Consider the following 21,756-nt stretch of genomic DNA (forward strand, 5'->3'; position numbering starts at 1 on the left):
CTCCTTTGGGCTTCAAAGGGAGCACATGATAGTGTTTGAACTTGGGAGCAAAATCCTGACGAAGCAGCTCCTTCCAACATGGAATGAGGGAACTGCTGTGTTTTTCTGCTTTAGGACACATGGCTTTATCATCTGACAGTTGCAGCTGGAAGTACCAGTGTAAATGTTGGATCTGAGTTTGAACAACTTCTTTGCAAATTATTAAATGTGGAAGGAGATACCAGTAAGTTTGTTTTTATTTCAACATCCTAATCTTCTAGTGCTTTTTTACTGAATGTACCTATGTATTGAACTAATTGCAAAACCTATATATTTTATCCTTTTAGCTTCTCAGATTTGGAGACATCCTACCCTTTGCCATAGCAAAGAAGGAATTACTTCCCCTCTTACAACATTGCCATCAGAAGCCTTGCAAACTGAAGCAATCAAATTATTCAAGGTAAAACCATAGCAGATGCCTTTTTTATTAACTGACTATTTTAGCTAAAGAATGGCTATTAGCTGGCTTACTAGAAATGTTCAACAGATAAGAAAAAAGCAAAGAGAAGTTTACTTTTATCTTTAGTGGAGGTAACTAATGGACAGCAGCAGAATGGCCTCATATTATCTCACCAAAGACTATCACTTCCAATGTAAAGAGATCGCTTTTGGTTGTGAGGAGCAGTTTAGGCTTCAACTTCTGGATTTCCTACTTATTTGGTAAGTTATTGATAAATTGCAAGTTACTAGAAAAATCCATGGCCATCATGAATGATAAAATTTTGTCTTGAGGTTCATAGGTCCAAAGAATGTACCAGCTTTGAGAATTGACAGATCTCTGCATTCAGAAAACTGTAGCTGAAATACCGTTGCTTTAATTAAAGTCTGGAGGAAAAAATACTAGGCGAAAGTTTTGTCATAGATACATGTAAATCATCTGGGAGACATTTTAATAACCAGAAGAAAAAGCAAAATTTAAGTTTAAGCACGTTATAGAGTACTTCAAATTGAGGTAGAAAACAGACATCGTACTGCTCTTTTTAAAAAAAAAAAATATTTTCCTATGAAGTAGCTATTCTTAAAAGATGGATCAGATATTCAGTAATATAAATGGAGAAAATATTCCAGAGCAAAATTATGAAAAGTGTTTCACAACGTTTTTTTGAATCCACTTTTAAAGATTTTTATACACCTTTAAAAATATACATATGTATATGTCCCAGGAGTAGTGAAAAGGCTTTTTGACTAGGAGACACATAACAGATCATAACTGCTGAGCCACAGCTAGTTTCTTGAAAAATTTTGTCTGCCGCTAAGACCTTACATCTTTCCCAGTTAAAGGCCAGGAAAGTGAGAGTATTATGCTGCAATGCCTTTAACCTTCTTTCAGGCTATAAAGTCTGTTTCAGAGACAAAATAAAATTTTGCTGTTCCTTTTTCTGTATGTCGTGAAAGAAGTTACAAGTTGGAAGGCATGGAGCTTGGATAAATGAATTTTCTCCACAAAACTTGAACAAGTCTAAAGACCAAATTCCCTGAAGCATCAAATATCTGGGGAATTCTAATGTAATGGTTCAGATCTAGAAAGGAATTCAAGACAAGCATTGTATGTTTAGTCATGGCCACTTGTAGGCAAACTTTCCAGATGGTTTCTCTGAAATGTTTGAAACACTTTAAAGAAGTACATCCATCTTACTTTCTGCAATCCTGCAGCATGAAAGTTTAAAAGGAAATGTACTTATTTGATAAAAACAAATGTACATTTATTTGTAAATCACTTTTCAGACCTAGTTCAAATCACAGACACTTACCTAAAATAAATAAATAAGAGATTGCTTGTATGACCTTTACAGAAACTTCATATAAATCAGTTTAAAAGTTAGATAGGGAATTTATTTAGAAACAGTCATGTTTTGGTTATTCAATTGCTGATAAAAATTAGTCTGTGTGAAAATCCACATATTTTCACATAGACTAGAAACAGATCAGGCTTCCATCCATTTTTCCTTATATCCTTTGAAAATTCCATCAACTGTTATACAGAGTAAATGCAATAATGCTTTCTTCTAATACACCACAACAAATGCTTAACACATGGCTTTCCTGAGACAGTACTGGGGATAGGAGAGGTCATACTTACCCACAGTAAAAATACCAGGGAAAGCCAAGATGTAAATCAATGGCTCTGAGTTATGGTTTTCTTATCTGTGTATATTCTGCAGTGTTGTGCTCACTACTTGCACGAGCATTTTACATTATCTGCCATTGAGAGCTGTAGACTTTGCATTTCCAAGTCCTGTAGAGGGTCTGCTTTGTTCAGCACGTCCTTAAACTTGCATACCACTACAACTGTTGCAACTCCTGGTAATAGTTCACTCCATTAGATGCAGAGTGAAAAGCATGGGTTCTAGGAGGTGTTTTTATCTTAAGTCTCACTACATAGCTTTTTACTCCTTTTTTGCAGAACCAGCAGGGTTTCTTTAGTCTAGTGGTAGACTTACTGTGACTTCAATTAAAGCACACTTTTGTTATACAGAACATCTTAAAGATTTGTTGGAGCTTTTTGTATGTAAACTCACTTGCTTATTATTTTATATCTAGACCTGCCAGTTGTTTATAAATGCTGCAGTTGACTCTCCTGCCATTGATTACCATGTATCTTTGGCCCAAAGTGCTTTGCAGATCTGCCTCACACATCCTGAACTTCAAAATGAGATCTGTTGCCAGCTTATTAAACAGACTAGACGTCGACATCCACAAAACCAGGCAGGACCAATACAGGTAACCCAGGATTTATTTTAATGGTATCGATTTCAGCAGCAATAAAGGAACTACACAGACTTCTTAGAATGGTAAAGAGGCTATGCTCTTCTGTAGCATCTGCTTACTTAAACTTGGATAAAAAGCTGAGCTAATATCTTAATTACTGCTGTGTCTTCCTGAAACAAAGCTGATGCTATCCTCCAACAAAATACCTGTATCTGGTGGTAGAGTATATCTCTGCCTGTGCTGTTTTTAAAGAGTGGACATAAAATGGGCTGTCTTCAAGTTAAGTGGTAAGTAAGACATCATGTATGAAACCTTTTTCTTAATTCTCTTTTACTGCTTCTTTCCTAAGAGAGATGCTGCATCAGGAAGCTTGGTGGGCTAAATCACCTGGCTTAACAGCATGAGTGTGAAGAGAAGCTGCAGTGCCATGTTGTGGAATTTCAGATATGCTCAGGGCTTCTGATGGATATCACCTCTTGTATGCCATGCTGTTCTGCATGCACCCTGCATGCTAGGTTATAAATGCATACTTAAAATTCTTTACTTTGTCCACTGCCGGCTGTTCACTGATATCCAGATAGGTGACAATGAAATGAACTGAAATTGAAAGGAAAGCCAATATTAAAGAGTTTGCATAAAATTAACAGAACTGGAACAATTGTGCTTATGGTGGAGCAGTATCTACAGAACTAGGAGATGGATCAGAAAATGTTACCATATTAAGGCTTCTGTAATAGTCATGTTTTTCTCTTGCCACAGAAAGTAGAACGTGACCAACAGACATACCTAGTATCTAGAAACAGCCCATAATCTGATATGTGGTGAGACACTGGAACAGGTTGCCCAGAGGAGCTGTGGATGTTCCATTTCTGGAAGTGTTCAACACCAGGTTGAATTGAGCTTGGAGCAGCCTGGTATAGAGGAAGGTGTCCCTGCCTATGGCAGGGGTATTGGAACAATATTATTTTTAAGATCCCTTCCAACCCAAGCCATTCTGTGATTCAATTTGTGCATCACAAAACATTCACAAAGATTTTATAGCAGACATAGCACATTCATGTCAATTAACACACTGAAGTTATGTATGGCTGATGGAATTTAAACTTATTATAATCCTTCTTCGGTACTCTTCTTACCACGGGCAAGGCCTTCCCTCTGATGCAGGTAAATATATTGTTGCTATTGTAACACACTGGAATGATTTTTAAGAGCTAACACATTCAGTAAAATGTTTTCAGCCTGACACTAAGCTTTTTTAAGTCCTAAATTCATTCTGTAGTCTTCTACCCTTACTTGTACTGTGGTGTATACCTTCAATGGAGCTGATGCTATCCTCCATCAAAGTACAGATATTTGATGATAGGGAATATCTGTGCCTGTGCTGTCAAATTTCTATTTAATACCAGGCAAGTCAGATAAATCAAGATGGAAAAACACCATTTTTTAAATTTCAATATGAAGCATTGATTGTGAGAAAAGTAGTTGCAATATTAGTAAGTGTATATCCAGGGTACATGAGAGCAATCTGTATTAAGTGAAGCCTATGGATACATATTGAGCAACAACAATATACCAAATTATTGAATAATTGTTTTTTTCAGTAGTTACTGTCTACTTGGTAGGAGGAAAATGTCTTATGTGTTGCTTTATCATATATGTAACAGGAGAGCTGAATTCAAATTTCACAGGCTTCTCATTTCATAGTGCTTGGCCTTGCAGCCTTAGTAATTTTTTCCTGTGTATTAAGTTTTTTATACAAACTGAGCTGCTTTCCCATTTCCAGCCCCAAAAGAAACTTGCTATATGCAAGTAAATAGAAGGAGAGCCTTGGCCTTTCAATGAGGTGACATGCTTATTTAGTCAGCTTTTTCTCTGTGTTTTGTTTTTTTCATTCCTATTTCAGCAGTCTCGACTTGGCACAGTAAGCTGCACTGCTGGCCAGCAGCCACAGCAGGAAGTTTTACGTTGTAAGATGTTTAAAACAGTGAATATATTCCTTTTGTTCAGGGATTGCAGCTCTTGGCTCTCTGCGTTGGACTCTTTCTGCCCCAGCACCCATTCCTTTGGCTTCTTAAACTTCATTTAAAGAAGAATGCAGATTCCAGGTGTGCCTAAATATTATTACCCAGCTTGTCAACTAGTCTTTCTGAAGTACCTTGTTTTCGGTCTTTCCTGTAGTGTATCAGATTTTTGACATATATTTTAAAATTAATTTGAGTAGAATTGCTACTAAAATATAGTACATGTTAATTCTATGCATCACTTGGGAAAGTTACCCCTTTTTTCAAAAAATACTCTGCAGTGGAACTCTTGACTGTATGTTGCAAAACCATGAAAACCAAAATATGACAGTTATTACACAACACACCCTGAGCCATGTTCATCTTTGGCACAGTTCTGCTGGCCTTGGTAGACTAATTCTCTTTCTAATTCCACGTGCAAAAAATGTGTTGGAAATCTCACAGTGTGAAATCTGAGTGCTCCTCCCATCTGGCATCCCCAGAGAGATTTAATCACAGTTTACTATCCTTTCAGTCAGTCCCCAAGAATTGCCTTACTTCTTTTTTTTGTCACAGGACTGAGTTTGGGAAATATGCGATCTATTGTCAGCGATGTGTAGAACGTACCCAGCAGAACGGAGACCGAGAAGCAAGACCTTCCAGGATGGAAATCCTTTCCACTCTTCTTAGAAATCCTTACCACCATTCGCTGCCCTTTAGTATTCCAGTTCATTTCATGAATGGCATATATCAGGTAATGTCATGTAGACCACAAAACCCGAGCTCTCCCAACCTCTGGCTGTTAGCATATACATGAAGTATTATATCAGGAAGAGAAATGTAAATGTTAAGGTAAACCTGGTTCAAGTTTCATCTTGTGCCAGTGCTAGCAATGGCAGGCACAAGGTACTTGTGATCTGATTTGATCAATGAAGAGTAAAGGTTTGGGGGAAAATCTTTAAGAGAAAATAAAAGAAGTAAAACCTCTTAAGAATGAAAAATAGCAAAGTTCTGTTTCTTATTTAACCTGACCACCAGCTGAATGAATTAGACTGAAGGAAAGGGAAAGGTATTAAATTCCACTTCCTTTCATCAGACATCTTGGAAGTTAAGTCAGTGAAGGCCTGGAAGCACAGCTTTAACTCCCATTATCAGTCATGAAGGATAACCATATTTGTTACAGAACAAACATAGCTTCATTCTTAACTCTTGTGGGACTTCATTAGTCAAAGCCTGTAGGAAACTTTTCACAGGCTTCCATGCATGCTGCTTCACATCCTGGTTTGTGTTTCCAACTGTGAGAGATGGCTGAAAAAATTTTTTTAACAATTCGTAGTATTCTTAGACATAAAGCAAGTTTTTATATGAAATCGAGGCTATATCAAATAAACTTTGCATTTCAGGTCACAGAAGAACTCTGCTTTTTTCACCACTAAGTTTCTTAATTGCTTACTGCTTCCTGCTTGCCCAGTAAAACAGAAAAAAACCAACATGTGTTTAAATCAACCTAAAAGGTTTCAAAATTGAAGTTTGGAGAAGAAAAGGAGTAATTGCTCATTAGTTATTTACTGGTCAAAATTGTATAGTTCCAAGGGCTAAGAAAGTTGTAACTAAATTGTAACTAATTGTAAAAATTGTAACCACATTTGTAAAAATTGTAATTAAATTACTAATGTCTAAAAATTACTAATTTTGTAAAAATTGTAATTAATTTAACTAAAAGTGTAACTAATTGTAACTAAATTACTTTAATGGAATTGGCAACTAAGCAATTATAGAGGTATTGAAAACTCCTGTATTCATCTCTGCAGCAGATTTTTATTTTAATGCTAGCCACTGAGAAGTACAAAACAGAAGTCCAAGATTGATTTTCAAGACATTTTTTACCAAGAGTAAAATTTTTTCACCAAGTCAAATACAGGAAAACACCCTCAATACAGATTTAAGTGAACATCAGCAACTGGTATCTGTATAAAAGCCATTTGCAATCTCTTGCTAAAATGCTTCAATACTAGTAACAACGGACAAAAATTCATATTTGGGGAAGTAAAACTTAGAAGGCTCTGTATATTACTGACCTATGTACTGCTGACAAAGCAACATTTGTAAAATATTTTGAATTTGCCAGAATAGATCTGCCATCTAATATCCCTCTGAAGTTGCACATGATGAAAAATTACTAACTGATCTCATTTGTTTCATCACTGTATTGAAAAGTGGAAGAAATCGTAGTCTTCTTAATTTTTCAAGTGGTATTTGTCACAAAAAGCGCAGATACTAGACTGATACCTGTTATATACATTTTGTAACAGAAATTCAAGTCTACAAGTGCAAAGAAACCACTATAAACAAAGAAAATAAACCCAAAAATATTACTTTTGGAAGCATTTTGGTAGTGAATTTGATTTGGTAAACAAAGTAAGATAAGGTACAATCTGCTGAGAAGTTAATAATTTTTGGATAGAGTAAAATTCCACTAAATTGACTTGCTATGTGGAAATCTTTTCCAGATCCTTTCTGGAAATTTTTAATTTTCAACAAGTTTCAGTAACTTATTCACAGAGCATAGAATGGGTCCTACAATCCCAATGTTATTGTAGAGGTATTATATTTCAAAATTTTCAATTTATGGAAAGGGGGGTATATAAGCTTGATAGCAAAATCCTTTTTGGCTACTTTTTTAGGTTGTTGGGTTTGATGCCTCTACCACAGTGGAGGAATTTCTGAACACCCTGAACCAAGATACAGGGATGAGGAAACCAGCTCAGTCAGGATTTGCACTGTTTTCTGATGATCCCTCTGGCAAGGATATAGAGCACTGTCTTCAAGGAAACATCAAGGTAAACAAAAGCCTTTAATGAGCTCTGCGTGTAAAAAAACCGAAGTATCTTCATTTGACAGAGCTCTCCTCAGGAAATGTAAAAGACAATATTTTTCAAGCTGAAAAATAGCTGTCTTTAGCTTTTTTCTCTTAATGTGAAAGGAAAGATTTTTTTTAAATCACTTTTTTAATTGCTTAAATTCATTCAGTTAGCTATACTTAAAAGCTAATAGGACATTGATATTATTCAGAGAAGTAACAGGTGAGTTAAAAAAAGTAAGCTGTTACTAATCACAGTTCTTTAAAACTAAATAGCAATTGGAGTCTAACATGGATTTAGAGATTTCAGTTAACATTTCTGATTTAGCTCCAGAAGATGACCATGTGAGGTCCAAGAAGACATTGACACTGGAGTGGAGATCCTGGGGAAGAAAAAGAAGAAAGGGCTCTTTATCTAAATACAGAACAATTTTAGGGTTCAGTTTAAGAAATTTCCAATGAAAGGCTTGTCATTGGTCTAAATTTTAGTTTCCTCTATTGCTAGAATTAAATTCTTTGCAGTAAAGAGTGAAAAAAATGCAATATAATCTGTGCTTTAATAAGGTGTTAGATATTTTTCAAGCCTTTTAGCAACTAATGAATAATGAATATTTTGTACTTCTACCAAAGTAGTCTTTTGCACTCTTTGGCCAGTGTTCACAGCTGCACTTTTGAGTTACAAGGTGCAATACAACCTGGCCTTAGTGACAAACAAACAGTTTGTCATCACAATCAGCCTTCTTCCTGTACCAGAAAAATTACCATCTGGAAAGCAGAATTCCTAAAAGATGTACTTATTTTCTAGGTAACTGAAACTTTAGAAGCTACTCACATTACTGCTTCCATGAAGGCTCTTTTATGAAGGAACAGTGACATGAGGTCCAGCAGGGCTCCTAGAACCTCTGTTTCACGTTCTCCCCATGTGCCCACCTGCCCTCCTGCACTGCTTGTTGTGAACCACTTCTGTTGTGTTTTATAACAAACTTCATACCAGCTTCATACCATGGCAGTTACTGGAAAGGACCTGAAAAATTCAGGCATGCAGCAGAAAGAGAAGGCAGAGATCAAAGGCATTTGATTAATTATATAACAACTCGCTGTGTATAATTACACATTCACTGGCTTCTGCTAAATCAAGTACCTGGCCTTTCCAAATAAGCATGTTAGGGCTCGCTTCCAACGTAGTATGAGTGTTTCAGGATAAGCAAACAACAAAAATGTTAATTATTAAATGTTCCAGCTAAGAAATGCAAGTGAAGTTATACTTCAGGAAGCTTAAAAATTCAAGCTATGTATGTTTCTGATATGTAGAGGATATTAAAATAAGTTGACAATTTCTATTCAAAGGTGTTTTCAAATAGGAAGACATGGCAAAGTCCGTTTTGTATTGCTTTCCTTCTAGATCTGTGACATTATTTCAAAATGGGAGCAAGCCTCCAAAGAACAACACCCTGGGAAATGTGAAGGCACAAGGACTGTACGCCTTACTTACAAAAATAGGTTTGTTTAGCAAGTATATCTCTGCCTTGTCCCCAGATTTGTTTTTTAGTTTCTGCAGTTTCTTCATCTGAAAAATATTGGCTGACTCGAAGCTTGCAACAAAAATAGTAAATGGGTGTAACTGCAGAATTTTTTTAATACAGTTCATTTTTTCTAGTCCTTAAGAGATGAGCAGAACTGAAAAAAAAAAAAAAGCCATAACTGAAATCAGAGGACTGAAATTAAATACTTGTCGAGTAGTTGAAGTGCAAGTGTTGTTCTGCTAATGTGTTTTGACGCTGACATAAACATGTCACATTCAGAGCAGATACTGCTAATCCTCAGGGCTAATGCATTTCCCTGTCTTCTTTATTTAATAACTTTCTGTCTTTTCTGTAGGCTTTATTTTTCAGTTCAAGCTCATGGGGAGACAGACAGAGAGAAGCTGCTGCTAGTATATCAGACAAATGATCAAATAGTCAATGGACTTTTCCCAGTAAACAAAGAATTAGCGATGGAATTGACAGCTCTTTTAGCCCAGGTAATCCTTATGCATGAGTGACTCACACAGCAGTTTTACAGGTTAAATACTTTAATAAGCAAACTGGTCCAGGATTGCTTGACCTCCACCTTTTTTATATGATAGTGCAGGAAACAGACTGGGCTCCTGGAATCTTGTGTAAGGCAACTCTGGATTTCAAGTGGAAATGCTTAAGAGCATAGGCTGCTGGGCCATCACTATGGATAAAACGTGCTTTACCTCTTACACAGTCAGGCCTTCTTGGATTAAATATCATGTAATCATGTACCATTTATTCATTCACTATTCCTTACATGGTTTCTGCAAGTTAATACTCCAAAGTAACAGCTGTTAATGAAAGTCTAAGACTCTTTTACTAGACATGGTCTTGATAAGATCTGTGTTATATTTAAAAAATTAAAATTTCAAAGGAAGGTTATTAAGAAAGTTACTTGATGTTGTTATTCAATAAATGTAAACTGATTTGTGTTAGCTGGAGATCTAGCAATCTCAGAGTAGAACTAGTATTATATTTGTACAATTTATATTTGATGTTTAACTTTTTTCCATGGGAAATAGAAAATAAGAAGATTACTTGCATAACTTTTATATTGGTGAAAAATTAATTGACAAACTGGTTTTCATCTTATACTTGGTAATACAGATTGAAAGACAGTCATAATATCCAGCTAGAAAATTACTCTGGAGTAACAAAAAATTTTCTTTATGGACATCCCATTAGGTAGAGATTGGAGATTTTGAACGGCCTTTCTCAACTCCAGCAGGGCAAGTTACTTCCCAGTCCAAGTCCAACCAAACATTAAAACAAGTTTTGGAGAGATTCTACCCTAAGAGATACAGGCAAGGTTGTTCAGAGGAACAACTAAGGTGAGATGTATTTTGTGATTCATATTCTCTAAAAATCTAGGAGTGAAACAAGGAAGTTTTAAATTGTCATTGGGTACAATTTACTCTTGTGCTATATTTGCCTAAACCTGTGTTTGAAACTCATTTTCTTGCTAAACTGAAGAACCCATTTCCTCTGCACGTTTCTAATCTAAAAAAAAAAGGACCATCATTAAGCACACATTCCAGCAAAAGCTGTACCAATTACTACACAGTGTTACAAAACCCAGTGATTTTGAAATTCTTATTTTTCTTTTCAGCAAATCTAAATTAAGTCTGTGCACAGACTAAAGAGTTACTATTCTAATGTGCAATCTCTGGCAGCCAGTCAGATTGGCAATATGTTAACTTAGTGGACTTGCTAGTAAGGTATCACTTAATTTACAATGAATAACCTTCAAGTCATTTGAATCAGCGCCTACGAACATGAAAACGAGCGAAACAGTGTCATAAATTATCCAAAGTCAGTGATACAGCAGTTTTGAAGTCCAGCAAACATCACAGAAATGTTTTCCTCATTCTTCAGTACAGAGATGAGAAAACTGAAAGCTATTATCATATGCACATAGTAACATTATTACATTCTCAGAAGACAACGTGGGCATTCAGATGTATATGCATAACAAAGAGAAATTTATGCAATTCATTTCAAAGAACAAATTATAAGAGGTCCTGGATTAGACTAATTCATTGAGGATAAGTCAGATATCTGTTGAACTGTTCAAGTAGTCCCTAAACTACCAGTTGGCAGAGCTGGAAGTCTGTGGCAGGGAAAGAATCACTCTATACCTGCCCTGTTGCTTGTATTCTTTTGCGAAGGGTGCGGTGCTGATCAGAAGCACCCTTTTTGGTAGCAGTGCACCCAAAAAAACCCAAACCCAAACATATCTTCCACATCTGCTACTAGCCACAGGTAGATATGTGCTAAGCTGGATGGATTTTTGGAATGACAACTGACATAGCTGTTCAGTACTGATAAAGGTAGATTGATTCTCTGTAGAGACACATTAAAAGCTGTCCCAGACTTTTTCCCTTTATGCTGCAACTGCTACATCAATATTTAATCATAACATTACAGAAATTAGAAGATACTTCATAACGTTCGTGTGCATTAAAATATTAAATGACACTTTGGATTTATTTAATACTGTATAAGTGATAGTTGTTGTATTAACTTAAATTATCATTTTAACAAATGCATTATTTTTTTGCTCATTAAACTCGCTATGGGGAAGCATTTAAATTCCTTTCAATAACTAAATTACATACTTCATTTCAACAGACAGCTTTGTCAGCGATTGTCTACGAGATGGATGGCTCTCCGGGGGCACAGTGCTGCAGACTGTGTGCGCATTTATCTCACTGTAGCCAGGAAATGGTCCTTCTTTGGTGCCAAACTGTTTGCAGCAAAAGTAAGAAACTTTACTGAGTTCGAGTGGTGGGGGTTTTAAAGATAAATATAATTTGCAAATAGTAACACCTTTTTGTTGAAAACAGTTGTGTTGTATATGAGGTGATTGGATCTCTTGTGAAATTACTGATTTGTTTAAGTCATATACTGGTGAAATATAATAGCTGTAGTACAAAGTATACCATAATAGTAACTTTCCAATACACTTATTGCTTGTTTGACATTATTAATCTAGGTAATATCATTCAATTTCCTTATATCTTAGCTTGAGATAGCTTTTTAATGTTAGACTTTTTTACCTCATAACTGGTAGAACACTGAAAAGATATTAACTGGCTACGAAAGCTGAACCTTGCAGAAGCACTGAGTGTTGTTAAGGGTATTTAGAGCACTCCCTTCTGTCCTGGCCTCTCTCAATTTCTCTTAAACCTTAAGAGTATCTTAATTCCCTTGATTCAAGTGACATCTGTGTTAAACAGAACTGTCACCTCATGCCTTATGTTTTATTAGGTAATCCCATTGTATCTATTATGTATATGTATATGTATATGTATATGTATATGTATATGTATATGTATATAAAATTGCTTATTAGCACTCCATTCTTTGTTTATGTACACATATGAGCTAATGAAAAAACGTTAACACCTGCCTTTTACTTTAACAAAGAGACTATACATTTTATTGGTCTGAGCACCAGGGGAGGCTTCAAGAGTATTAGGTTGAGTTCATAATTCTGCCACTGGCTGCCTACATGGCTTTGGGCAGCTGTTTCAATTTCTTTTCTGAAATTTACCCTGAGAGGGAACTGATGTAAGATCTGTAGATGGAGAGAGGTCTATAATAGATGAGAGTTAATAATTATACACATTGCTTCATTTTGAAATAGTAATTAAAGAACATTTCTCTTTGTAGCCTCTGTCAATGTCCTCAGATGACAAGTCCTTCATATGGTTTGCTGTACATGAGGATGGCATAAGCATTCTGGATTACAGTTCTATGGTAAGTGAAATTTCTGTTTTAATTTTGGTCAAAGTAGATTTTAGTAGAGTATATGAGGAGATATACCAGCATACTACATAAAAGATGGCATTAGCCTTCCATGCTAAGTTATCTAGTCTTTCCCTTAAAGCAAAAATTCCTTCCTTTCAAAATGTTATAATGTTATCGTCATTATAATAGCACTAACAATAGAAATAAGTAATGAATTATTTGCACGGAATTTATTTTTGTTTATCAGATACAGTTTTTATATAATTTAATGAAATGTTAATGTTTTAATCATTCAGATGTCAGGAGATCCATAGTTACAGTTCTTAAAATAACATTAATTTTCTTTTCCTGGAGACTTCATTTTCCAATATTATTCCTAATACATAGACTCTGCAAAGAGCAGTTACTTTAAAAGATTGTTATTTTCATTGTATTATTTTTGTTTAATAGTAGGTAATAAAACCCAGTGTTATTTAACTATGTCATTTTTGGCTCTGATTTTTCTGATTTTTCTTTGATTTGCAATACAAGTTTTTGCAAAAAACTCACGGTAATCAGTGAAAAAAAGCAGTGCCTGAGAAGATCCCTGCTTCCATTTATATCCTGCAAAGAAACAGAATGGCATGGTGCTATTAGCAAGTGCTAATATTGAATATCAGAAAATTAAAATCTCAGCTTTATAATTGTACTGATAGAGGCCTTTTCATTACATTTCTCTGCAGTTAAATAAATAATAAAACGAAGAATATGAGGAGAGCAAACAGCAGCTCTCTATAGGGAATAAGCAAAATGAGTTTGCATTAGACTGCAGAAAGCCCTACAAACACTATCTACTCCTAGAGCTGTGGCATTTCTGTAGAGCACTGCCAGTTTACAGTATCAGCAGGCCTTACCTGTAGTTCAAGAAACCCTCAGTTTCCAGGGGTTATTCTGATTTTCTGTAGGAAGGATCAGGGCTATCAGAAATGATGTTGCAAGGGGTAGAGAAAATACTATTTCAAAATTAGGGCAAAAGGGGGTTTATTAACCAAAGGACATTGTCAGTTATTGTAAAAATACTGTCTGACAATGAATTTTAAATGTGAACATCTGCAGCAAATTAATATGAGTTGTAATGATAAATTAAATGTTAATCTTAAATTGAAGGCCACTAGTGTGGTTTTAAACATTGAACAGTAACAACCAAGGCATGGAAAACTGAGGAGCCTTGAAGAGCATTTATTTTTCATCAGGGATGTTGAAAAAAGAGAAGAGAATTTAATTTGTGTGTATGCAAACTACATATTGCTGCACAAAAAGAAGTCCTGGAATTAAATTCTTTTAGATGTCTCATACTCTGCCATTTATTTAGACACTGCTTCAATTTCAAATGGAATTGCTAAAATTAACTTCTCTCAAAGTCAGTCAGGACTCGTTTAAATGGAATTACAGACCTGAGTTCAAACCTGCTTGTATCTTTGATCTGATTAATTTGGAATAGAAACAGAGGTCAACTGCAATGACAATTTCTCATCATGAAGGTCTGAATGAAGCTATCCCAAAATTCAGTTAATTTCAAGACTCATAAGAGGCTAACGCCATTGAAAAATACAATGTGTAATTATATTTTTTAAAAGAAAAATTTGTCATAATCTGTTTTTCTTGCACTGTCCTGCTTAATAGCTTTGTGTTTTGTTTTGGGGATTTTCTTTTTTAAGCGATTAACGGTTACGTATTCATATAAGAGCCTGATGACTTTCGGAGGCTATCAAGATGATTTTATGTTGGTTGTTAACAACGCTCAGACAAAGGACAGAACAACTGAAAAACACCTTTTTGCCATGACAAAACCAAAGGTTGGTATATTACCTGAAACAGTTTCCCACCATCTGCTTTTCTGCTATCTCTAGTGGGTAATCCTTAACAGATGTGAAAGATGAAACACCTTCTTTAATCCCAGCATTGTCAGATTATTGACTTTTGTTAGATGACTTTAAGGTGCAAAACAATTAGTAATGTAAGAGCTAACTGTGGCAATACCAATGTGTTTCTTTTCATGTCCATTTCTGTAACATTGCAGATTTTTCATAGAAGGGTATTAAGGACAGAAATTATATGCAGTACCTAAAACCTAGTCTGTTTGCTTGATCAGCACCAGAGATAATTTTTTAAAAAGTATGTTTGTGTTCTGCAGTGAAATTGTAGAACACACCATCTGAAAAATCAGTCTTGTGAAAAATCCGAGGACATTTTTACCTTTCGTAAAAAGAAATTTTCATGCTTTTTAAATCTAGAGTCTCTCCTTCCCTGGTAAGATTGACTACATTTCTTAAAAAAAAAAAAAAGATTTTGCTGTTAGTCAGAACAATTTGTGAAACAGAATACAAGATTCCACATATAAATTGGGGTCAAAACACAGCTGTGTTTTCATAAATAAGCGTAGTAAAATACATCTGTTCAAGTTTCCCTTGGATTGTGCTGTTACAGAATCACAGAATGGTTTGGGTTGGAAGGAACCTTAAAGATTACCTACTTCTGCCCTTTCCTAACATGGACAGGGACACCTTCCAATAGCCCAGGTTGCTCTAAGCCCCATCCAAGTTGGCCTTGAACAGTTCCAGGGGTGGGGCATCCACAGCTTCTCTGGGCAGCCTGCTCAGTGTCTCATCAAGGTTTGTATAGATCACAAAGAGAAAATAGGATAAAAAGCTCTGGAAAGTCTTTTTTCCGTTTATCTACCCTGCATCTTGACTCCTCTGAGCACTGGAGATTTTCTGGCAAAACTGAGGGACCACATTGTGAAAGCTTTTTCTCGGAGTGTCATCATTTTGGACTTAAAAATCTCTCTCAAAGTGAAAGAAGCCATCTCTCTGAATCATATAAGACTGTGGGAGACAAAGTATCTTTGATATGTACTGATGGGAATAACATTACATTATTTGCAAGGAGCAATAGAAAAAAAGCTTTATTAGGTATCTCCTCTCTCCCCATCATTAATTTGTAAAGTACAAGTACTTTTCCAGTTGATGGTGATTGTCACTTGCTAAAAAGTTAGCTATTTTTTCTGCAGTCAAAACACATCACTATTTTTCAAAGAGTTTTGTATGTTCCTGTTATAGATTCTTGAGATCACTCTACTGATTGCCAGCTACATTAACAACTTTCATCAGCTGAAAGGAGCTGCTCATCACCTCTCTGCTCCAGCATTACTGGCACCTCAAAGTGGACAGAAACTCAAGGAAATGGGGAGTCAGCCACTTCTTGCAATCAACAGACCAACTAAATGTCCCACTTTGTTATGAAAGGATTATGTATCATGATTATCTTCATTAGAGGGTTTCTACACTGATAGAAAACCTTCTGATGTACAAGACATAGAGCATAAGCAGGTCCATAAACAAAAGAAAGGTGGACAGGTTTATATTCATTTCAGAGGTATGTAACAGGAGTAGCCCTTTAATTAAAGCCCTGGCCTGAACTGGAATGATGATGAGCCACTTTAGGGATTATGCTTTACTGGTGGTCACTTGTGCCCACAATTGTTCCCTGACATTGGGAACAATTGTCTAGATTTTAATAGATTTTTCCAGATATATACTCAGGGACCAAACTCTCTTCAACTCTCTTCACCTGTTCATCTCTATTTTTCAAAATTATACCAGTTGTATAACCTTCATTTTGAAAAGGAATTTTGTTTAAAAGAACAGTCAAATACAAAACAATTTCCACTTCCAGAACTATTTTTATTTGCAAGACAAGGACCATGGGACTAAAAAGAACGAATTGTGTGTAATTGTTTCTCCTCTAAAAAAACCCCAAGCATAAGCACATCGTGTAACTATTACAAAAAAGAGTATTCTCATGATACACTCTAGGCTTTGTTACACAGCTGTTTTACTTGGCAAATCTTCAGCCTTGGTCAGGTCAATTTCTAAATAAACCTTCTCTGCTCCAGCCTTTTGAAAAAATCTAAATTGTAAGGGCACTGTTTTTTAGTATAGTTTTGTTAAACAAAATCCTGTACCTAATTTCTTTAATCCAGAGTAATAATATAATGCAGATGGCAAGAATGACTCACAATTCAAACCACAAGAATAACACAGAAAACCATTGCTCAAACTGTTGTGAGTAAACTTGGAGACATATAAAATCCATGTATAATATGTTTAATGTATATACATTGAGTCATAATATTATTTTGTAAAAGTCATGGTTTTTGTTTTTAGTTTGTATTTATACATTTCATATTATAATACAAATATAATATTCTTGCACACTGAAGACATAATGCTGCATCTGCACTATTGGACCTGGGAGCACTTTCCAGTTGCCTTTTTCAGCTGCAAGCCTCAGTGCTACGTAATTTCTATGTATAGAAATTACACCCAGGTTTTTTTTCCTTCCTGTCTTCTCATTTTCATTTCCATGCAAATAAACTACTTCTACAGGCTCTGAAATGGATCAGCAGCATAATCCAATAGATAATTTAGGTTCAGCCATAAAGAAGGTATTCAACATAAATCACTGATTTATATAGATTTTACAGTTTCCACTTCTGCTCATGCTAATAATCATGGATCATTAATCCCTTATTGCCAGCCCTCATTTTTTGTTTGTTTTTTTTAAATTATTATTACTTAAAACTGGAGTAATTTCACAATTGAAAATCTCTGGTTTATGATATTTAAACATTTCAGATATATACATACTCATAGTGAGAGAAAAGGAATTTCCAGCTGTTTGCCCTCTGTGAAAGGTAGGGAGTATCCTCCCAAAGAATTAAAATAGACTGGAAGGGAGATACAGGCCATGAAGAGAACATGGTCTTAAGTGGAAAGGCAAACAGGCAAGCTGACTTGATAAATACATTTCTTCAGAAAGCTTTTGAAGTTCTTGCCACAGCTACTTCAGTCCACAGGGCTCAGACACCACTCCATGAATGGTACCGTGGGCCAACGCTTTGTCTTGAAAATTACAACGAAATTAACACACCTACTTATCTAGATGCTTTCACATTTGCAAGGTGGAAAGAACTTCCTGGTAACTTCCATCCCTTGGTGGTAGTTGTGGCACTAGACCCTTCTCTTTGACTGAGGAAGGGCCAGCAGCAGGAGGTTTACCTCCTCATAGGCAGCCAGTCTCCTGCCATCCTCAAGAGAAGCATATTGGGAGCTACAGGAGACCTTGGCACCAACAGCATCATCTTTTTGTGGTGCACCCTATGTGAAGTGATACAGATAGCATGGTGAAATTCATTTAAGAATTAACACCCCTTTGCAATCAGCAGAATAGTTACATTCCATATTTGAGGTTGGCAGGGTGTTTACAAATTCAAACAGATGCTACTAAAGTGTCTCAAATATGATGACTAGAAACTTCAGTTTACAAACACAAAAGCCTTCATGTCATCGTGAAATTATGATAACCTAGGACACTCCAACTAGTAATTATTTCCTAGTTGTCCAGTTTCAAATGATTGTGGTTGTTATTAGAAGGCAAAAAAAGTGGAGCATTTTGGTAGTGAGTTTGTCATATAGTTTTTAAAATCTTTGTTAAACTTGGAGACAACATGATATGCAATACAAACAGCTGATCTGCAGAATCGAGTTTTTTAAACAGCTTTCATTATCAGAGCCTTACAAACAGTTGTTTTATAAAGCAGCATACAATCTATGAAGCAGAGTATGACCTTCCTGCCTCCCTCTGGATAGGTAACTCTAGACACTGCTTTGCTCTTTAGTGTTCAGGTCTCTCTGCTGCAGAAACAATTCATGCATTAGTTTCCCTTTTTATGGCAGCACTTTCCAGACTTACTACTACTAACTGCTCATTTTAGGTCACCATTAATCCCATACAGCCACATTAGCAGAAATGCTGTGTTAATTTTTATGAAATAAATGCACTCAGAATCACAGTTACCATCACAACACTACCTTAAACAATGGAGCTTCTTCCAGGACTTTGATTAGCAAGAGTGAGGTTTCTGTAGTGATAGTAACCTCAGGCAGACACTTCCCTTCACAGAATCAGCAGGTGGAGTCTCTTACACACGCAGGTACATTTCCAAACACAGCTATGCATATCTCAGAGGACTTGCACCATATTAATCGAGCTCCAGAGCTACCACACAACACACGACAGCTAAATTGAAAATTTCAGAGCCCAGGCAGATAATCTGCCTTCCCCACCCAGCCCAAGCCTTATGACTAATCCACATCTTAGTCTTAACCTTGAGCCTCTACCAGAACAATTCATACTGTGCTACCTAACCCATGACTAAAGCCCAGGTAGGAACTAGACCTTTCTCACCTCCTAATCTTCAGCAGTGCTGATACTATGGGAGCTGCCAAATGAGCAGGGACTTCTGGGACTGATGCTGAAGAACTTCCCATTCTCAAGGCTTGCAGAACCTAGGTTTTAAAAATATTGTCATGGTGAGATTAATATGTTACCACATGCAAGGAGACTTCACCTTCTGTCATGAATTTAAGAACACCTTTTGTGCTTGCTTCGAACTAGCAGTCAGAAGTTAATATTTAGAATTCAGTGTAAATTAATATATTACTTGAACTTCACTTTGCCTTCTCAATTTTGAGCAGCAGTGTAAGAGAACTGCTCATTTCTAAAACAAGCAAGACCCACTTAACGCCCGTAGTACAGCAGGCAAATGATAAAACTTCGAGTTTTTAATACAATCCACAACATTATTGTTCTTTGTTATTTTGGATTTAAGTTTTTTTTTTCAAATAGAAGCCTATATTTCCCTATAACAGAAGGCTGGTGTTGCTGTTAGAATCCCTTGTCAGACTACCACAGTTTTTATAGGTTTTAATTTTTCCTGAAGGAAAGAAGTCATTCTTGCATAAAGGAATTCAGCCCTTAAAGCTTTAGGTAGAGCTTTAATAGTCCATACAGTGTAGTGCAATCCATTAGTTTGAGTTAACTTTAACTGAGGTGATTAGTAACTCAGTAATAATGAATTAGGAAGAAGAAGTTTTTTGGGTTTTGTTCCGGTTTTTTTACAGTTTCTAATTTATTTGGGCTTCAGTACACTTAATAACCGTACACCCTTGCAGTGTGCTTCCCAGCTCAAATCTGTACTGCAGCATCTTCCAGATTTGCCATCTCTATCAGTGAGTAAATCACTGCAAAACTACTTTGCTTTTTAATCTTATACTCTTGCTATTGCAGCAATACCTGCCTAGGTTATAGTGCCAGGAATGATTCCTACCACAGTTTTGCTATCTTTGGCAGAGCAAGACCAGCTTTGTCCAGGGTTTTTGCTACATCTAGCTGCTGATTATAGATCAGCATTGGCTTCATATATATACCAAGATACCAGAAGGGTTCTGTTGAACTAAAATTGATGAAAGAAATGCACTTAGAAAGGCATCAGCATGACCTGCACTGTACAACATTGACCAATGAAGTTTCTGGATTTTAATTAGCAAGACGGTGATTTCCATAGGAGGCTAGCAAATTCTTTAGAAGATACATGTAAAAACCTGGAAGTAAATAAAACCAGACAAAAGCAGCCACACAAATGCTTCTGGAACTGAAACTGAGTGATTACGCAAGCTAAATTTAGAAAAAAAAATCTTATGTAAAGAATGGGCTTTACTTAGGTCAGTAGAAGGCTATATCAGCCTTCTTTGGGTAGGGAAGAAGGAACAGTTAGAATTAAATCTGTGTTAATCAGTATGAATGAGTCCACTTTCCTTGCATTGATCAAACAGGTCAAATTATTTCATTTACGTTTTTCTGTCTCCACTCTCTCAAGACACAAAGCAGCTACTCAGCTACAGAAGGTAACTGTCATTGTTGTCCTGGATTTTGGAGTCACTTCCCTGATGTAGGACATCCTATACCTCTTTCATATTCAGTCATCCTGCTGTTTTACTGTACCCTTTAAATGCTGCTTTCTGACCCAAGCCTAACATGATTTTTGGACTTGATTTTTGATAGATCTTGCTTGAAATAATCTAGTCCCTGTTTGTTACAGCATCTTACTTTGTATGCCCCAGTGACTACAAAATCACAGAATCCCAGAATGGCTAGGGTTCGAAGGGACCACAGTGGGTCATCTGGTCCAACCTTCCTGCTCAAGCAGGGTCATCCTGGAGCATATGGCACAGGATTGCATCCAGACAGTTGTTGAATATCCCCAGTGAGGGAGACTCCACTGGGCAATCTGTTCTGTGGGCAGTCTGTTCTGTGGGCAATCTGTTCCAGTGCATGGTGAGCTGCACAGTAAAGAAGTTCTTCCTCATAATCCAATGGATCTTCCCTATACTCCTATGCATCTGTTTCTGCCCATTGCCTCATGTCCTACTGTTCAGCAGCACCGAGAAGGGCTTGGTTCCATCCTTTGGCACTCCCACTTCATATACTTACAGACATTGATGGGGTCCCATCTCAATCATCTCTTCTGGAGGCTGAACAGGCCCAGCTCCCTCAGCCTTTCCTCGGAAGTGAGATGCTCCCGTCTCCCAATCACCCTCGCTGCCCTCCGCTGGACAATAAAATAATTACACAATAATTATTCTAACATAAATACACTTTCTTATACAGCAGTTCTGTATAAGGGAACTACTCAGGTCTCGTTTCATTCCCTCCACTGCTAACAAATCTCACATGAATAGTTCATCAAGAGCCAGTGCTTAAGGCTGAGGTCAGATAAGACTCATTTATGACTTATTTACTCATCCCTGGTTTCCTCCATAGCTGGAGTATTTTGCCCCTTCACAAGAAATGCTACAGTCGAAGCTTCCTGAGGACCCTGCGCTCACCCCGGGTCCGGCAGAGAGGCGAGGGAACCCTGCAGACAGAGGCAGCCGGGGCGAGCACAGCGCCGGGGCCG

The 21,756-nt window shown here is 36.5% G+C and overlaps 1 protein-coding gene and 2 long non-coding RNA genes across 8 annotated transcripts in view; 1 reads left to right on the plus strand and 2 right to left on the minus strand.

The window, feature by feature from the left end:
• PLEKHH2 (pleckstrin homology, MyTH4 and FERM domain containing H2) overlaps window positions 1–17,121 on the plus strand; it is a 49,090-nt gene extending 31,969 nt beyond the window's left edge. For 3 of the 5 annotated variants that reach the window (XM_008932910.3, XM_029965034.1, XM_018085188.2), the window contains 13 exons: window positions 115–223; window positions 327–439; window positions 2,581–2,760; window positions 4,756–4,853; window positions 5,325–5,502; window positions 7,433–7,588; window positions 9,011–9,108; window positions 9,487–9,628; window positions 10,350–10,495; window positions 11,796–11,925; window positions 12,840–12,926; window positions 14,615–14,752; window positions 16,016–17,121. In XM_008932910.3, coding sequence (XP_008931158.2) covers window positions 115–223; window positions 327–439; window positions 2,581–2,760; window positions 4,756–4,853; window positions 5,325–5,502; window positions 7,433–7,588; window positions 9,011–9,108; window positions 9,487–9,628; window positions 10,350–10,495; window positions 11,796–11,925; window positions 12,840–12,926; window positions 14,615–14,752; window positions 16,016–16,198 — 1,758 coding nt within the window. In that variant the 3' untranslated portion in view covers window positions 16,199–17,121. Of the gene's footprint in view, window positions 1–114; window positions 224–326; window positions 440–2,580; window positions 2,761–4,755; window positions 4,854–5,324; window positions 5,503–7,432; window positions 7,589–9,010; window positions 9,109–9,486; window positions 9,629–10,349; window positions 10,496–11,795; window positions 11,926–12,839; window positions 12,927–14,614; window positions 14,753–16,015 lie in introns of those variants that run through there. The other 2 variants (XM_018085186.2, XR_003916362.1) reach the window with 2 other exon arrangements.
• LOC108641799 overlaps window positions 1–21,510 on the minus strand; it is a 30,182-nt gene extending 8,672 nt beyond the window's left edge. For both annotated transcript variants that reach the window (XR_001922275.1, XR_001922276.1), the window contains exons 1-2: window positions 21,291–21,510; window positions 19,206–19,306 (exon numbers count right to left, since the gene is read on the minus strand). This is a non-coding gene — a long non-coding RNA (uncharacterized LOC108641799). The remainder of the gene's footprint in view (window positions 1–19,205; window positions 19,307–21,290) is intronic.
• LOC115308010 lies at window positions 6,547–8,631 on the minus strand. Its single transcript, XR_003916363.1, has 2 exons — window positions 8,441–8,631; window positions 6,547–7,991 (listed from the first exon to the last, which is right to left on the minus strand). It is a non-coding gene; the product is annotated as an uncharacterized LOC115308010 (long non-coding RNA).
• Window positions 21,511–21,756: the final 246 nt, after the last annotated feature.

This window comes from Manacus vitellinus, unplaced genomic scaffold, assembly GCF_001715985.3.
Source record: "Manacus vitellinus isolate BGI_N305 unplaced genomic scaffold, ASM171598v3 scaffold_8_pilon, whole genome shotgun sequence".
Lineage (NCBI taxonomy): Eukaryota > Metazoa > Chordata > Aves > Passeriformes > Pipridae > Manacus > Manacus vitellinus.